This window comes from Heterodontus francisci, chromosome 31 (assembly GCF_036365525.1).
Source record: "Heterodontus francisci isolate sHetFra1 chromosome 31, sHetFra1.hap1, whole genome shotgun sequence".
Classification (NCBI taxonomy): Eukaryota; Metazoa; Chordata; class Chondrichthyes; order Heterodontiformes; family Heterodontidae; genus Heterodontus; species Heterodontus francisci.
Window position 1 is genome coordinate 8094520 of NC_090401.1, and position 20027 is coordinate 8114546.

At 59.6% G+C, this 20027-nt stretch overlaps 1 protein-coding gene across 8 annotated transcripts in view; it reads left to right on the forward strand.

Moving 5' to 3' along the window:
• Positions 1-6500: 6500 nt before the first annotated feature.
• The window catches only part of LOC137347065 (myb-related transcription factor, partner of profilin-like), a 108045-nt gene continuing 94518 nt past the window's right edge, over positions 6501-20027 (forward strand). For 3 of the 8 annotated variants that reach the window (XR_010968855.1, XR_010968854.1, XM_068011083.1), the window contains exon 1: positions 17036-17341. Coding sequence is in view for 4 of the 8 variants with exons in the window: in XM_068011083.1 (XP_067867184.1) it covers positions 17310-17341 (32 nt within the window). In the remaining 4 variants the exon portion in view is untranslated. Of the gene's footprint in view, positions 6593-17025; positions 17342-20027 lie in introns of those variants that run through there. The other 5 variants (XM_068011082.1, XM_068011079.1, XM_068011081.1 and 2 more) reach the window with 5 other exon arrangements.

Sequence of the window (20027 nt, forward strand, 5' to 3'; positions counted from 1 at the left end):
ATCCTTTGCCGTATCCAGTGCCTTCAGTTATTTCTTGACATCACATGGAGTGAATCGAATTGGCTGAAATCTGGCATCTGTTATAGGGGACTTCAGGAGGCCGAGATGGATCATCAACTCGACACTTCTGGCTGAAGAGTGTTGCAAATGCTTCAGCCTTATCTTTTGCACTGATGTGCTGGGCTCCCCCATCATTGAGGATGGGGATATTTATGGAACCACCTCCTCCAGTTAGTTGTTTAATTGTTCACCACCATTCACAGCTGGATGTGGCAGGACTGCAGAGCTTAGATCTGATCCGTTGGTTATGGGGTTGCTGAGCTCTGTCTATCACATGCTGCTTACGCAGTTTGGCACGCAGATAGTCCTGTGTTGTAGCTTCACCAGGTTGACACCTCATTTTGAGGTATGCCTGGTGCTGCTCCTGGCATGCCCTCCTGCACTCTTCATTGAACCAGGGTTGGTCTCCTGGCTTGATGGTAATGGTAGAGTGGGGGATATGCCGGGTCATGAGGTTACAGATTGTGGTTGAGTACAATTCTGCTGCTGCTGATGGCCCACAGCGCCTCACGGACGCCCAGTTTTGCATTGCTCGATCTGTTCGAAATCTATCCATTTAGCACGGTGGTAGTGCCACACAAAATGAAAGAGCGTATCCTCAATGTGAAGTCATAGAGATACAGCACTGAAACAGGCCCTTCGGCTTACTGAGTCTGTGCCAACCAACAACCACCCATTTATACTAATCCTACATGAATCCCATATTCCCTACCACATCCCCACCATTCTCCTACCACCTACCTACACTAGGGACAATTTACAATGGCCAATTTACCTATCAACCTGCAAGTCTTTGGCTGTGGGAGGAAACCGGAGCACTCGGCGGAAACCCACGCAGACACAGGGAGAACTTGCAAACTCCACACAGGCAGTACCCAGAACTGAACCTGGGTCGCTGGAGCTGTGAGGCTGCGGTGCTAACCACTGCGCTGCCCTAAAGGGTAGGCGGGACTTCGTCTCCACAACGACTGACAGGTGGTCACTCCTACCAATACTGTCATGGACAGATGCATCTGCGGCAGGTTGATCTGGTTGACTCTCAAAATGCCCTCCGAAATGGCCTAGCAAATCACTCAGTTGTACCTAACTGCTAAAAAGTCAATAAGAAATGAAACCGGACGGACCACACGGCACTGACTTAGGCACCGGAAACGACAACAGCAAATCCAGCCGTCGACCCTGCATATGAACATACGATTTAGGAGCAGGGGTAGGCCACTCGGCCCCTCGAGCCTGCTCCGCCATTCAATAAGTTTATGGCTGACCGATTACTCCACATTTCCACCTACCCCTGATAAGCTTTCACCCACTTGTTTATCAAGAATCTATCTACCTCTGCCTTAAAGATATTCAAAGACTCTGCTTCTACCGTCTTTTGAGAAAGAGAATTCCAAAGACTCACAACTCTCAGAGAAAAAATTTCTCCTCATCTCTGTCTTAAAATAGCAATCCCTTATTTTTAAACAGTGACCCCTAGTCCTAGATTCTCCCACCATTCGCAACTCCTTAAATACTGAAGCAGTCCGTGTAGAAATGCAGCAAGACCTGGACAATATCCAGGCTTGGGCTGATAAGTGGCAAGTAACATTTGCACCACACAAGTGCCAGGCAATGACCAGCTCCAACAAGAAAGAATCTAACCATCTCCCCTTGACATTCAATGGCATTACCATCACTGAATCCCCCACTATCAACATCCTAGGGGTTACCATTGACCAGAAACTGAATTGGAGAAGCCATATAAATACCATGGCTACAACAGCAGGTCAGAGGCTTGGAATCCTGAGGCGAGTAACTTACCTCCTGACTCCCCAAAGCCTGCCCACCATCTACAAGGCACAAATCAGGAGTGTGATGGAATACTCTCCATTTGCCTGGATGGGTGCAGCTCCAACAACACTCAAGAAGCTCGACAACATCCAGAACAAAGCAGTCCGCTTGATTGGCACACCATGCACAAACATTCACTCCCTCCACCACCGACACACAGTGGCAGCAGTGTGTACTATCTACAAGATGCACTGCAGCAAAGCAACAAGGCTCCTTAGACAGCACCTTCCAAACCCACAACCTCTACCACCTCGAAGGACAAGAGCAACAGATGCATGGGAACATCACCACCTGCAGGTTCCCCTCCAAGTCACACACCATCCTGACTTGGAACTATATCGTCGTTCCTTCACTGTCACTGGGTCAAAATCCTGGAACTCTGTTCCTAACAGCACTGTGGATGTACCTACCTTACATGGACTGCAGCGGTTCAAGAAGGCAGCTCACCACCACCTTCTCAAGGGCAATTAGGGATGGGCAATAAATGTTGGCATAGCCAGTGACGCCCACATCCCATGAATGAATAAAAAAAAGGGGAAACATCCTTTCCACATCCACTCTGTCAAGACCCCTCAGGATCTTATATGTTTTAATCAAGTCGTCTCTTACTCTTCTAAATTCCAGCAGATACAAGCCTAACCTGTAAAATCTTTCCTCGTAAGACAATCCGCCTATTCCAGGTACTAGGCTAGTAAACCTTCTCTATACTGCCTCCAAAACATTTACATCCTTCCTTAAATAAGGAGACAAGTACTGTACAGAGTACTCCAGTTGTGGTCTGTCCAATGCCCTGTATAACTGAAGCATAACCTCCCTACTTCTGTATTCAATTCCCCTTGCAATAAACAATAACATTCTATTAGCTTTTCTAATTACGTGTTGTACCTGCATACTAACCTTTTGTGATTCATGCACTAGGACACCCAGATCCTTCTGCATCTCAGAGCTCTTCAATTTCTCACCATTTCGATAATAGGCTTCTTTTTTATTCTTCCTGCCAAAGTGGATAATTTCCCACTTTCCCACATTATACTCCATTTGCCAGATCTTTGCCCACTCACTTAACCTATCTATATCCCTTTGTAGCCCCCTTATGTCCTCTTCACAAGTTACTTTCCCACCTATCTTTGTGTCATCAGCAAATTTAGCAACCATACCTTCGATCCCTTCATCGAAGTCATTTATATAAATTGCAAAAGGTTGAGGCCAGCGCACAGACACCACTCGTTACATCTTGCCAACCAGAAAACGACCCATTTATGCCTACTCTCTGTTTCCTGTTAGCTAGCTAATCTTCCATCCATGCCAATATGTTACACCCTACGCCATGACCTTTTATTTTCTGCGATAACCTTTGATGTGGCACCTTACCAAATGCCTCCTTACTAACATCTGGGGGCTTGTGCCAAAACTGGGAGAGCTGTCCCACAGACTTGTCAAGCAACAGTCTGACATAGTCATACTCACCGAATCATACCATACAACGTCCCAGACATAACCATCACCATCCCTGAGGATGTCCTGTCCCACCGGCAGGACAGACCCAGCAGAGGCTGGGCACAGTGGTATATAGCCAGGAGGGAGTTGCCCTGGGAGTCCTCAACATCGATTGCGGACCTTATAAAGTCTCATGGCATCAGGTCAAATATGGGCAAGGAAACCTCCTGCTGATTACCACCTACCGCCCCCTCAGCTGATGAATCAGTTCTCCTCCATGTTGAACACCACTTGCAGGACGCACTGAGGGTGGCAAGGGTGCAGAATGTACTCTGGGCGGGGGACTTCAACGTCCATCACCCAAAGTGGCTCGGTAGCAACACTACTGACTGAGCTGGCCAAGTCCTAAAGGACATTGCTGCTAGTCTGGGTCTGTGGCAGATGGTGAGGGAAGCAACAAGAGGGAAAAACACACTTGACCTCATCCTCATCAATCTGCCTGCCGCAGATGCATCTGTCCGTGACAGTATTGGTAGGAGCGACCACCTGACAGTCCTTGTGGAGACGAAGTCGCGTTTTCACGTTGAGGATACCCTCCATCGTGTTGTGCGGCACAACCACCGTGCTAAATGGGATAGACTTCAAACAGATCTAGCAATGCAAAACTGGGCATCCATGAGGCACTGTGGACCATCAGCAGCAGCAGAATTGTACTCAACCACAATCTGTAACCTCATGACCTGGCATACCCCCACTCTACCATGAACAACAAGCCAGGGGATCAACCCTGGTTCAATGAAGAATGCAGGAGGGCATGCCAGGAAAGCACCAGGCATGTCTCAAAATGAGGTGTCAACCTGGTGGAGCTACAACCCAGGACTACTTGTATGCCAAACAGCGTAAGCAGCATGCAATAGACAGAGCTAAGTGATCCCATAACCAACAGATCAGATCTAAGCTCTGCAGTCCTGCCACAACCAATCACGAATGGTGGTGGATAATTAAACAACTAACTGGAGGAGGTGGTTCCACAAATATCCCCATTCTCAATGATGGGGGAGCCCAGCACATCAGTTCAAAAGATAAGGCTGAAGCATTTGCAACAATCTTTAGCCAGAAGTGTCGTGTGGATGAGCCATCTCGGCCTCCTCCTGAAGTCCCCAGCATCACAGGTGCCAGTCTTCAGCGAATCCGATTCACTCCACGTGATATAAAGAACCAACTGAAGGCACTGGATATTGCAAAGGCGACGGGCCTTAACAACATTCCTGCAGTAGTACTGAAGACCTCTGCTCCAGAACTTGCCATGCCCCTAGCCAAGCTGTTCCAGTACAGCTACAGCACTGGCATTTACCTGGCAATGTGGAAAATTGTCCAGAGATGTCCTGTACACAAAAAGCAGGACAAATCCAATCCGGCCAATTACCGTCTCAACAGTCTTCTCTCGATCATCAGTAAAGTGAAGGAAGGTGTCATCGACAGTGCTATCAAGCTGCACATGCTGAGCAATAACCTGTTCAGTGACGCTCAGTTTGTGTTCCGCCAGCGCCACTCAGCTCCTGACCTCATTATAGCCTTGGTTCAAACATGGACAAAAGAACTGAACTCAAGAGGTGAGGTGAGAGTGACTGCCCTTGACATCAAGGCAGCATTTCACCGAGTATGGCATCAAGGAGAATGGGCAAAATTGGAGTCAATGGGAATCAGGGGAAAAACTCTCCACTGGTTGAAATCATACCTAGCACAAAGGAAGATGGTTATGGTTGTTGGAGGTCGATCATCTGAGCTCCAGGACATCACTGCAGGAATTCCTCAGGGTGGTGTCCTAGGCCCAAACATCTTCAACTACTTCATCAATGACCTTCCTTCAATCATAATGCCAGAAGTGGGGATAATCGCTGATGATTGCACAATGTTCAGCAACATTCACGACAACTGAGGCAGTCTGTGTCGGAATGCAGCAAGACATGGACAATATCCAGAAATAAAAACAAGAAATGCTGGAAATACTCAGCAGGTCTGGCAGCATCTGCGGAGAGAGAAGCAGAGTTAACGGTTAAGGTCAGTGACCTTTCATCAGAACTGAACAATATTCAGGTTTGGGCTGATAAGTGGCAAGTACATTCGCACCACCCCTGTGCCAGGCAATAACCATCTCCACCAAGAGAGAATCTAACCATCTTCTTTTGACATTCAACGGTATAACGATCACTGAATCCCCCTGGGGGATTACCATTGACCAGAAAGTGAATTGGAGTAGCCATATAAATACGGTAGCTGCAAGAGCAGATCAGAGGCTAGGAATCCTGCGGCAAGTAACTCACCTCCGAACTCCCCAAAGCCTGTCCACCATCTACAAGGCACAAGTTAGGAGTGTGATGGAATACTCTCCACTTGTCTGGATAGGTGCTGCTCCAACTCTCAGGACGCTCGACACCACAGGACAAAACAACCCGCTTGATTGGCACCCTGTTTAGCCCATTGCCTCCACCACCGACGCACAGTGGCAGCAGTATGTACATCTATGAGATGTACTGCAGCAATGCACCAAGACTACTCAGGCAACACCTTCCAAACCTGCCAGCTCTACCAACTAGAGGAAGAGACAAGGAAACATCACCGCCTGCAAGCTCCCCACCAAGACACACACCATCCTGACTTGAAAATATATCACCGTTCCTTCACTGTCGCTGGGCCAAAATCCTGGAACTCCCTTCCTAACAGCACTGTGGGTATACCTACCTCACATGGACTGCAGTGGTTCAAGAAAGCAGCTCACCACCACCTTCTCAAAAGCAATTAGGAATGGGCAATAATGCAGGCCTGGCTAGCGACGCCCACATCCCATGAACCAAAGAAAAGAAAAGCAGTAGACGCTGGGGGTCAAGTGAAAATTTCGAAACTGACCAATAGATTTTTGTATCAGAGTGTCTGAGGATATCCAATACAGAGATGGGCTTAAGAAGCAGATCAGCCTGATGAACTGCTGAGAGAGGCTCGAGGGGCTACTCCCAGACACAAACCATTGTTAAGTTAATATTTTAAACAATAAACATAATTAAAGCAATCTTTTCGCTGCGATTTAAGGCCTGGCGAACCGGCCAGTTGCCATGGCAGCCGCCCCGCCTAAGCCTGGTAACCGGCTAGCGCATGCGCACCTCGCCCGGAGCCGCTCAGCGCCGCGCCGCCATCTTGGAGCCTCCTCTCCTCGGGTCAGTGACCTTTAACCCGGGCTCTGACGGTCCGGCTCGCGCCGCCGTTCCACGTGAGTTAATGTTCGGTTCCGCCCGCCCTTCCCCCACCCTCTCTCCCGACCCTCCCGGCAGTGTGAGCGGGCCGGTTCAGGCCATTAGGCTGCTCCCAGCTTCCGCAACCAGGACTGCCCAGTCCCCGCCACCGAATCGCAGCTCCCGGAAACAACAGCCAACCCCCCCTCCCCCCATAACCCAACACCCACCCAGATCCCCCTCCCCCCATAACCCAACACCCACCCAGATCCCCCTCCCCCCATAACCCAACACCCACCCAGATCCCCCTCCCCCCATAACCCCACACCCACCCAGATCCCCCTCCCCCCATAACCCCACACCCACCCAGATCCCCCTCCCCCCATAACCCCACACCCACCCAGATCCCCCTCCCCCCATAACCCCACACCCACACAGATCCCCCTCCCCCCATAACCCAACACCCACCCAGATCCCCCTCCCCCCATAACCCCATACCCACACAGATCCCCCTCCCCCCATAACCCTACACCCACCCAGATCCCCCTCCCCCCATAACCCCACACCCACCCAGATCCCCCTCCCCCCATAACCCCACACCCACCCAGATCCCCCTCCCACCATAACCCCACACCCACCCAGATCCCCCTCCCCCCATAACCCCACACCCACCCAGATCCCCCTCCCCCCATAACCCCACACCCACCCAGATCCCCCTCCCCCCAGAACCCCACACCCACCCAGATCCCCCTCCCCCCATAACCCCACACCCACCCAGATCCCCCTCCCCCCAGAACCCCACACCCACCCAGATCCCCCTCCCCCCATAACCCCACACCCACCCAGATCCCCCTCCCCCCATAACCCCACACCCACCCAGATCCCCCAACCCCCATAACCCCACACCCACCCAGATCCCCTTCTCCCCATAACCCCACACCCACCCAGATCCCCCTCCCCACACCCACCCAGATCCCCCTCCCCCCATAACCCCACACCCACCCAGATCCCCTTCCCCCCATAACCCCACACCCACCCAGATCCCCTTCCCCCCATAACCCCACACCCACCCAGATCCCCTTCCCCCCATAACCCCACACCCACCCAGATCCCCTTCCCCCCATAACCCCACACCCACCCAGATCCCCCTCCCCCCATAACCCCACACACACCCAGATCCCCCTCCCACCATAACCCCACACCCACCCAGATTCCCCTCCCCCCATAACCCCACACCAACATAGATCCCCCACCCCATAACCCCACACCCACCCAGATCCCCCTCCCCCCATAACCACACACCCACCCAGATCCCCCTCCCCCCATAACCCCACACCAACAGAGATCCCCCTCCCCATAACCCCACACCCACCCAGATCCCTCTCCCCCCATGAACCCACACCAACACATCCCCCTCCCCCCATAACCCCACACCCACCCAGATCCCCCTCCCCACATAACCCCACACCAACACAGATCCCCCTCCCCCATAACCCCATTCCCACCCATATCCCTCTCCCCCCATAAACCCACACCAACATGGATCCCCCTCCCCCCATTACCCCACACCCACCCAGATCCCCCTCCCCTATAACCCCACACCCACCCAGATCCCCCTCCCCCCATAACCCCACACCCACACAGATCCCCCTCCCCACACCCACCCAGATCCCCCTCCCCCCAGAACCCCACACCCACCCAGATCCCCTTCCCCCCATAACCCCACACCCACCCAGATCCCCCTCCCCCCATAACCCCACACACACCCAGATCCCCCTCCCACCATAACCCCACACCCACCCAGATTCCCCTCCCCCCATAACCCCACACCAACATAGATCCCCCTCCCCATAACCCCACACCCACCCAGATCCCCCTCCCCCCATAACCACACACCCACCCAGATCCCCCTCCCCCCATAACCCCACACCCACCCAGATCCCCCTCCCCCCATAACCACACACCCACCCAGATCCCTCTCCCCCATAAACCCACACCAACATAGATCCCCCTCCCCATAACCCCACACCCACCCAGATCCCCCTCCCCCCATAACCACACACCCACCCAGATCCCTCTCCCCCCGTAAACCCACACCAACACAGATCCCCCTCCCCCCATAACCCCACACCCACCCAGATCCCCCTCCCCCATAACCCCATTCCCACCCATATCCCTCTCCCCCCATAAACCCATACCAACATGGATCCCCCCCCCATTACCCCACACGCACCCAGATCCCCCTCCCCTATAACCCCACACCGACCCAGATCCCCCTCTCCGCGTAACCCCACACCCACCCAGATCCCCCTCCCCCCATAACCCCACACCAACCCAGATCCCCCTCCCCCATAACCCCATTCCCACCCATATCCAACTCCCCCCCCCCATAAACCCACACCAACATGGATCCCCCCTCCCCCCATTACCCCACACCCACCCAGATCCCCCTCCCCCATAACCCCACACCGACCCAGATCCCCCTCTCCCCGTAACCCCACATCCACCAAGATCCCCCTCCCCCCATGACCCCACATTCACCCCAGATCCCCCTCCCCCATAACCCCATACCCACCCAGATCCCTCTCCCCCATAACCCGACACCCACTCCAGACAGATGCACCTCCACCATAACCACTCACCAACCCAGATCCCCCTCCCCCCCCCCATAACCCCATACCCACCCAGATCCCCCTCCCCCCATCACCCCACACGCACCCAGATCCCCCTCCCCCCATAACCCCACACCCACCCAGATCCCCCTCCCCCCATAACCCCACACCCACCCAGATCCCCCTCCCCCCATAACCCCACACCCACCCAGATCCCCCTCCCCCCAGAACCCCACACCCACCCAGATTCCCCTCCCCATAACCCCACACCCACCCAGATCCACCTCCCCATAACCCCACACCCACCCAGATCCCCCTCCCCCCATAACACACACCCACCCAGATCCCCCTCCCCCCATAACCCCACCCAGATCCCCCTCCCTCCATAACCCCACACCCACCCAGATCACCCTCCCCCCATAACCCACACCCACCCAGATCCCCCTCCCCCATAACCCCACACCCACCCAGATCCCCCTCCCCCCCATAACCCCACACCCACCCAGATCCCCCTCCCCCCATAACCCCACACCCACCCAGATCCCCCTCCCCCCATAACCCCACACCCACCCAGATCCCCCTCCCCCCAGAACCCCACACCCACCCAGATCCCCCTCCCCCCATAACCCCACACCCACCCAGATCCCCCTCCCCCCATAACCCCACACCCACCCAGATCCCCCAACCCCCATAACCCCACACCCACCCAGATCCCCTTCCCCCCATAACCCCACACCCACCCAGATCCCCCTCCCCACACCCACCCAGATCCCCTTCCCCCCATAACCCCACACCCACCTAGATCCCCTTCCCCCCATAACCCCACACCCACCCAATTCCCCTTCCCCCCATAACCCCACACACACCCAGATCCCCCTCCCACCATAACCCCACACCCACCCAGATTCCCCTCCCCCCATAACCCCACACCAACATAGATCCCCCACCCCATAACCCCACACCCACCCAGATCCCCCTCCCCCCATAACCACACACCCACCCAGATCCCCCTCCCCCCATAACCCCACACCAACAGAGATCCCCCTCCCCATAACCCCACACCCACCCAGATCCCTCTCCCCCCATGAACCCACACCAACACATCCCCCTCCCCCCATAACCCCACACCCACCCAGATCCCCCTCCCCACATAACCCCACACCAACACAGATCCCCCTCCCCCATAACCCCATTCCCACCCATATCCCTCTCCCCCCATAAACCCACACCAACATGGATCCCCCTCCCCCCATTACCCCACACCCACCCAGATCCCCCTCCCCTATAACCCCACACCCACCCAGATCCCCCTCCCCCCATAACCCCACACCCACACAGATCCCCCTCCCCACACCCACCCAGATCCCCCTCCCCCCAGAACCCCACACCCACCCAGATCCCCTTCCCCCCAAAACCCCACACCCACCCAGATCCCCTTCCCCCCATAACCCCACACCCACCCAGATCCCCTTCCCCCCATAACCCCACACCCACCCAGATCCCCCTCCCCCCATAACCCCACACACACCCAGATCCCCCTCCCACCATAACCCCACACCCACCCAGATTCCCCTCCCCCCATAACCCCACACCAACATAGATCCCCCTCCCCATAACCCCACACCCACCCAGATCCCCCTCCCCCCATAACCACACACCCACCCAGATCCCCCTCCCCCCATAACCCCACACCCACCCAGATCCCCCTCCCCCCATAACCACACACCCACCCAGATCCCTCTCCCCCATAAACCCACACCAACATAGATCCCCCTCCCCATAACCCCACACCCACCCAGATCCCCCTCCCCCCATAACCACACACCCACCCAGATCCCTCTCCCCCCGTAAACCCACACCAACACAGATCCCCCTCCCCCCATAACCCCACACCCACCCAGATCCCCCTCCCCACATAACCCCACACCAACACAGATCCCCCTCCCCCATAACCCCATTCCCACCCATATCCCTCTCCCCCCATAAACCCATACCAACATGGATCCCCCCCCCATTACCCCACACGCACCCAGATCCCCCTCCCCTATAACCCCACACCGACCCAGATCCCCCTCTCCGCGTAACCCCACACCCACCCAGATCCCCCTCCCCCCATAACCCCACACCAACCCAGATCCCCCTCCCCCATAACCCCATTCCCACCCATATCCAACTCCCCCCCCCATAAACCCACACCAACATGGATCCCCCTCCCCCCATTACCCCACACCCACCCAGATCCCCCTCCCCCATAACCCCACACCGACCCAGATCCCCCTCTCCCCGTAACCCCACATCCACCAAGATCCCCCTCCCCCCATGACCCCACATTCACCCCAGATCCCCCTCCCCCATAACCCCATACCCACCCAGATCCCTCTCCCCCATAACCCGACACCCACTCCAGACAGATGCACCTCCACCATAACCACTCACCAACCCAGATCCCCCTCCCCCCCCCATAACCCCATACCCACCCAGATCCCCCTCCCCCCATCACCCCACACGCACCCAGATCCCCCTCCCCCCATAACCCCACACCCACCCAGATCCCCCTCCCCCCATAACCCCACACCCACCCAGATCCCCCTCCCCCCATAACCCCACACCCACCCAGATCCCCCTCCCCCCAGAACCCCACACCCACCCAGATTCCCCTCCCCATAACCCCACACCCACCCAGATCCACCTCCCCATAACCCCACACCCACCCAGATCCCCCTCCCCCCATAACACACACCCACCCAGATCCCCCTCCCCCCATAACCCCACCCAGATCCCCTCCCCCCATAACCCCACACCCACCCAGATCACCCTCCCCCCATAACCCACACCCACCCAGATCCCCCTCCCCCATAACCCCACACCCACCCAGATCCCCCTCCCCCCCATAACCCCACACCCACCCAGATCCCCCTCCCCCCATAACCCCACACCCACCCAGAAACCCCTCACCCCATAACCCCACACTCACCCAGATACCCCTCCCCCCATAACCCCACACCCACCCAGATCCCCCTCCCCCATAACCCCACACCCACCCAGATCCCCCTCCCCATAACCCCACACCCACCCAGATCCCCCCCCATGACCCCACACCCACCGAGATCCCCCTCCCCATGACCCCACACCCACCCAGATCCCCCCCCATATCCCCACACCCACCCAGATCCACCTCCCCATGACCCCACACCCGCCCAGATCCCCCCCCATAACCCCACACCCACCCAAATCCCCCACACCCACCCAAATCCCCCTCTCCTCAGAAGCCCACACCCACCCAAATCCCCCTCTCCCCAGAACCCCACACCCAACCAGATCCCCCGCCCCATAACCCCAAACCCACCCAATCCCCCCCCATAACCCACACCCACCCAAATCCCCCTCTCCCCATTACCCCACACCCACAGATCCCCCTCCCCATAACCCCACACCCACCCCAGACAGATCCCCCTCTCCCCATAACCCCAGATCACCCTCCCCCAATATCCACACACCCACCCAGATACCCATCCCCCCATAACCCCACACCCACCCCAGACAGATCCCCCTCCCCCCATAACCCCACACCCACCCAGATCCCCTTCCCCATAACCCCACACCCACCCAGATCCCCCTCCCCCATATCCCCACACCTACCCAGTTCCCCCTCCACCCATAACCCCACACCCACCCAGATCCCCCTCCTCCCATAACCCCACACCCACCCAGATCCCCTTCTCCCCATAACCCCACATCCACCAAGATCCCCCTCCCCCCATGACCCCGCATCCTAACCAGATCCCCCTCCCCTATAACCCCACATCCACCCAGATCCCCCTCCCCCCATAACCCCAAACCACCCAGATTCCCCTCCCCATAACCCCACAACCACCCAGTTACCCCTCCTCCCAAAACCCCACACCCACCCAGATCCCCATAACCCCATACCTACCCAGATCCCTCTTCCTCCATAACCCGACACCCACCCCAGACAGATCCCTCTCCCCCATAACCCCACACCCACCCAGATCCCCCTCCCCCATAACCCCACAGCCACCCAGATCCCTCTCCCCCCATAACCCCACACCCACCCAGATCCCCTTCCCCCCATAACTCCAAACCACCCAGATTCCCCTCCCCCATAACCCCACACCCACCCAGATCCCTCTCCCCCCAAAACCCGACACGCACCCCAGACAGATCCCCCTCCTCCCAAATCACCACACCCACCCAGATCCCCCTCCCCCCATAACCCCACGCCCACCCCAGACAAATCCCCCTTCCCCATAATCCCACACCCACCCAGATCCCCCGCCCCATAACCCATCATCCACCCAAATCCCCCTCCCCCATAACCCCACACCCACCCAGATCCACCTCCCTCCATAACCCCACACCCACCCAGATCCCTCTCCCCCAATAACCCCACACCCACCTAGATCCCCCTCCCCCATAACCCCACACCCACCCAGAACCCCCTCCCCCCATAACATAACACCCACCCCAGACAGATCCCCCTCCCCATAACCCCACACCCACCCAGATCCCTTTCCCCCATAACCCCACACCCACCCCAGACAGATCCCCCTCCCCCCATAACCCCACACCCACCCAGATACTCCTCACCACCATAACCCCACACCCACCCCAGACAGATCCCCCACCCCCCAGAACCCCACACCCACCCCAGACATCCCCCTCCCCCCATAACCCCAAACCACCCAGATCCCCCTCCCCATAACCCCACACCCACCCCAGATCACCCTCCCCCATAACCCCACACTCACCCAGATCCCCCTCCCCCATAACCCCACACCCACCCCAGATCCCCCTCCCCATAACCCCACCCCCACCCAGATCCCCCTCCCCATAACCCCACACCAACCCCAGATCCCCCCCCCATAACCCCACACCCAACCAACCCAGATCCCCCTCCTCCCAAAACCCCACACCCACCCAGATCCCCCTCCCCCCATAACCCCACACCCACCCAGATCCCCCTCCCCCCATAACCCCACACCCACCCAGATCCCCCTCCCCCCATAACCACGCACCCACCCAGATACCCCTCCCCCCATATCCCCACACCAACATAGATCCCCCTCCCCATAACCCCACACCCACCCAGATCCCTCTCCCCCCATAAACCCACACCAACACAGATCCCCCTCCCCCCATAACCCCACACCCACCCAGATCCCCCTCCCCCCATAACCCCACACCAACACAGATCCCCCACCCCCATAACCCCATTCCCACCCATATCCATCTCCCCCCCCATAAACCCACACCAACATGGATCCTCCTCCCCCCATTACCCCAAACCCACCCAGATCCCCCTCCCCCATAACCCCACACCGACCCAGATCCCCCTCTCCCCGTAACCCCACATCCACCAAGATCCCCCTCCCCCCATGACCCCACATTCACCCCAGATCCCCCTCACCCATAACCCCATACCCACCCAGATCCCTCTCCCCCCATAACCCGACACCCACTCCAGACAGATCCACCTCCCCCATAACCACTCACCAACCCAGATCCCCCTCCCCCCATAACCCCACACCCACCCAGATCCCCCTCCCCCCATAACCCCACACCAACACAGATGCCTTTCCCCCATAACCCCACACCCATCCAGATCCCTCTCCCCCCCCCCCCATAAACCCACACCAACACAGATCCCCCTCCCCCCATAACCCCACACCCACCCAGATCCCCCTCCCCCCATAACCCCACACCCACCCAGATCCCCCTCCCCCCATAACGCCACACCAACACAGATCCCCCTCCCCATAACCCCACACCCACGCAGATCCCCCTCCCCCCATAACCCCACACCCACCCAGATCCCCCTCCCCCCATAACCCCACACCCACCCAGATCCCCCTCCCCCCATAACGCCACACCAACACAGATCCCCCTCCCCATAACCCCACACCCACCCAGATCCCTCTCCCCCCATAAACCCACACCAACACAGATCCTCCTCCCCCCATAACCCCACACCAACACAGATGCCTTTCCCCCATAACCCCACACCCATCCAGATCCCTCTCCCCCCCCCCCATAAACCCACACCAACACAGATCCCCCTCCCCCCATAACCCCACACCCACCCAGATCCCCTTCCCCCCATAACCCCACGCCCACCCAGATCCCCCTCCCCATAACGCCACACCCACCCAGATCCCCCTCCCCCATAATCCCACACCGACCCAGATCCCCCTCCTCCCATAACCCGACACCCACCCAGATTCCTGTCTCCCCATAACCCCACATCCACCAAGATCCCACATCCACCACAGATGCCCCTCCCCCATAACCCCACACCGACCCAGATCCCCCTCTTCCCATAACCCCACACCCACCCAGATCCCCCTCCCCCCATAATCCGACACCCACTCCAGACAGATAAACCTCCCAATAACCCCACACCCACCCAGATCCCCCTCCCCCCATTACCCCACACCAACACAGATCCCCCTCCTCCCAAAACCCCACACCCACCCAGATCCCTCTCTCCCCATAACCCCACATCCACACCAGAAATCCCTCCCCATAACCCCACACCCACCCAGATCCCCCTCCTCCCAAAACCCCCCTCCCCCCCACGCTCACACCCCTCCCCCAAACTCTCCCCCCTCCCCCCAACTCGCACCCCCCATTCTCCCCCCCCGCCCCCCACTCCCACCCCCCTTCATTCCCCCACTCCACCCACTCTCCCCCACTCCACCCACTCTCCCCCATTCCCCCCCTCTCATCCCCTCCCCCCACTCTGACCCCCTACTCCCCCCCACTCTCACCCCCTCCTCCCTCCCACTATCACCCACTCTCCCTCCCCCACTCTCTCTCCCCCTCCACCCACTCTCCCCCTCCTCCCCCCACTCTCTCCCCCCTCACCCCACTCTCTCACCCCACTCTCCCCCTACTCAGCCCTCTCCCCCCCCACTTAGCCCCTACCCCCACTCATCCCCGCTCCCCCCCCCTCACTCACCCCCCTCTCCCTATCCCCGCTCACTCTCCTCATCCCCCCTCACTCTCCTCATCCCCCCTCACTCACCCCACTCCACCCACTCTCTCACACCCTCCCCCCTCACTCTGCCCCCTCCCCCCACTCTCTCCCCCCCCCCCACTCTCTCCCCCCCACTCTCTCTCCCCCCCACTCTCTCTCCCCCCCACTCTCTCTCCCCCCCACTCTCTCTCCCCCCCACTCTCTCTCCCCCCCACTCTCTCCCCCCCCCACTCTCTCCCCCCCACACTCTCACCCCCCACTCTCCCCAGCTCTCTCCCCTCCCTCCCACTCTCCCCCCTCCCCCCCACTCTTCCCCCTTCCCCCCCCACTCTTCCCCCTCCACCCCCGCTCTCTCCCCCTCCCCCCACTCTCTCCCCCTCCCCCCACTCTCTCCCCCTCCCCCACACTCTCTCCCCCTCCCCCCACTCTCTCCCCCTCCCCCTACTCTCTCCCCCTCCCCCTCCCCCACTCTCTCCCCCTCCCCCCACACTTCCCTCCTCCTCCCCCCACACCCCTCCCCCTCCCCCCACACTCCCCTCCCCCTACCCCCATACTCCCCGCCCCCCAAACTCATCTCCCCCCTTCCCCCACACTCATCTACCCCCACACTCATCTACCCCCTCCCCCCACACACATCTCCCCCCTCCCCCCACACTCATCTCCCCCCTCCCCCACACTCATCTACCCCCTCCCCCCACTCTTCCCCCCACTATCCCCCTACCCCCACTCTCCACCTACTCCTACCCCTAACACCCCACCCCTTACAGCTAACACGCTCATCCCTCCACCCCGCTCCCCATCATCCCTCCACCCCACCCCCCCTCATCCCTCTACCCCACCCACTCATCCCTCTACCCCACTCCCTTCATCCTCTTCCCCAGCCCCTCATCCCCCCACCTCTGCCCCTCATCCCCCCACCTCTGCCCCTCATCCCCCACCCTCTACCCCTCATCCCCCACCCTCTGCCCCTCATCTCCCACATTCCCCTTTCCCCGTGCGCCCCCTTCCCCTATCACCTTTGCTTCTGAGTCAGAAGGTTATGGTGTCGAGTTCACTTTGGAAGCTTGAGCACAAAAATCAAGGCTGACACTCCAATACAGCACTGAGGGGGTGCTGCACTGTCAGCAGTGCCGTCTTTCAGATGAGATGTTAAACCGAGGCCCCATCTGCGCTCTCAGGTTGGTGTAAAAGATCCCATGGCACTATTTCAAAGAAGAGCAGGGGTGTTGTCCCCGTGTCCTGGTCAATATTTATCCCTCAATCAACATGTCAAAAACAGATTGTCTGGTCATTATCACATTGCTGTTTGGGGGATTTTGCTGTGTGCAAATTGGCTGCTGCATTTCCTACATTACAATAGTGATCACAATTGAAAAGTACTTCATTGGTTGTAAAGTGCTTTGGGACATCCGGTAGTCTTTCTCATCACTCCCTCTCACTTGTAATCTCCCCTTATCCGCTCTCCTACCCTCCCCTCTGCTCTCCTTCCCATATCTTCCTTCCCTGTACCCTCCACTGTTCCTCTTCCCCCCCCCGTTCTCCCCCCCTCCCCGTTCCTCTTCCCCCCCCGTTCCCCGTTCCTCCCCCTCCCCGTTCCTCCTCCCCCCACTCCCCTTTCCTCCTCCCCCCACTCCCCTTTCCTCCTCCCCCCCTCCCCGTTCCTCCTCCCCCGCCCGTTCCTCCTCCCCCCCTCCGTTCCTCCTCCCCCACCCGTTTCTCCTCCCCTCCCTTCCCCCACTCCCGTTCCCCCTCCCCCCCTCCCCGTTCCTCCTCCCCCCCTCCCCGTTCCTCCTCCCCCTTCCCCGTTCCTCCTCCCCCCTTCCCCGTTCCTCCTCCGTCCCTACCCGTTCCTCCTCCGTCCCTCCCCGTTCCTCCTCCGTCCCTCCCTGTTCCTCCTCCCCCCTTCCCGTTCCTCCTCCCCAATTCCCGTTCCTCCTCCCCCATCCCCGTTCCTCCTCCCCCCCTTCCCATTCCTCCTCCACACTCCCCGTTCCTCCTCCCCCCTCCCCGCTCCTCCTCCCCCCTCCCCGCTCCTCCTCCCACCTCCCCGTTCCTCCTCCCCGTTCCTCCTCCCCACTCCCCTCCCCTCCCCTCCCCGTTCCTCCTCCCCCCCCAATTGCTCCTCTCCCCACCCGTTCCTCCTCCCCCCCTCCGTTCCTCCTCCCCCCACCCGTTCCTCCTCCCCTCCTCTCCCCCCCTCCCCGTTCCTCCTCCTCTCCTCTCCCCCCCTCCCCGTTCCTCCTCCTCCCCTCCCCGTTCCTCCTGCCCCCCCCTCTTCATTCCTCCTGCCCCCCCCCTCCCCGCTCCTCCTCCCCCACTCCCCGCTCCTCCTCCCCTCCCCTTCTCCCCTCCCCGTCTCCCCTCCCCGCTCCTCCTCCCCCGCCTCCCCGCTCCTCCTCCCCCGCCTCCCCACTCCTCCTCCCCCCTCCCCGTTCCTCCTCCCCCCTCCCCGTACCTCTTCCCACCTCCCCATTCCCCCTCCCCGTTCCTCCTCCCCCATCCCCGTTCCTCCTCCCCCATCCCCGTTCCTCCTCCCCCATCCCCGTTCCTCCTCCCCCCTTCCCGTTCCTCCTCCACACTCCCCGTTCCTCCTCCCCCCTCCCCGTTCCTCCTCCCGCCTCCCCATTCCTCCTCCCCCTCCCCGCTCCTCCTCCCTCCTCCCCTTTCCTCCTCCCCCCCTCCCCGTTCCTCCTCCCTCGCCCGTTCCTCCTCCCCCCCCCCCCCCGTTCCTCCTCCCCCCCTTCCGTTCCTCCTCCCCCACCCGTTTCTCCTCCCCTCCCCTCCCCCACTCCCCGTTCCCCCTCCCACCCTCCCCGTTCCTCCTCCCCCCCTCCCCGTTCCTCCTCTCCCCCTCCCCGTTCCTCCTCCCCCCTTCCCCGTTCCTCCTCCCCCCTTCCCCGTTCCTCCTCCCCCCTTCCCAGTTCCTCCTCCGTCCCTACCCGTTCCTCCTCCGTCCCTACCCGTTCCTCCTCCGTCCCTCCCCGTTCCTCCTCCCCCCTTCCCGTTCCTCCTCCCCAATTCCCGTTCCTCCTCCCCCCTCCCCGCTCCTCTTCCCACCTCCCCGTTCCTCCTCCCCGTTCCTCCTCCCCACTCCCCTCCCCTCCCCTCCCCGTTCCTCCTCCCCCCCCCAATTCCTCCTCTCCCCACCCGTTCCTCCTCTCCCCACCCGTTCCTCCTCCCCCCTCCGTTCCTCCTCCCCTCCTCTCCCCCCCCTCCCCGTTCCTCCTCCCCCGCCCCTCCCCATTCCTCCTCCCCCGCCTCCCCACTCCTCCTCCCCCCTCCCCGTTCCTCCTCCCCCCTCCCCGTACCTCTTCCCGCCTCCACGTTCCTCCTCCCCGCTCCTCCTACCACCTCCCCATTCCCCCTCCCCGTTCCTCCTCCCCCATCCCCGTTCCTCCTCTCCCCCTTCCCGTTCCTCCTCTCCCCCTTCCCGTTCCTCCTCCCCCATCCCCGTTCCTCCTCTCCCCCTTCCCGTTCCTCCTCCACACTCCCCGTTCCTCCTCCACCCTCCCCGCTCCTCCTCCCTCCTCCCCGCTCCTCCTCCCTCCTCCCCGCTCCTCCTCCCTCCTCCCCGCTCCTCCTCCCACCTCCCCGTTCCTCCTCCACACTCCCCGTTCCTCCTCCACCCTCCCCGCTCCTCCTCCCTCCTCCCCGCTCCACCCCTCCCCTCCCCGTTCCTCCTCCCCGCCCCAATTCCTCCTCTCCCCACCCGTTCCTCCGTTCCTCCTCCCCCCCCCCGTTCCTCCTCCCCTCCTCTCCCCCTCCTCCCCGTTCCTCCTCCCCCTCTCCCCGTTTCTCCTCCTCCCCTCCCCATTCCTCCTGCCCCCCCTCTTCATTCCTCCTCCCCCCCCCGCTCCTCCTCCC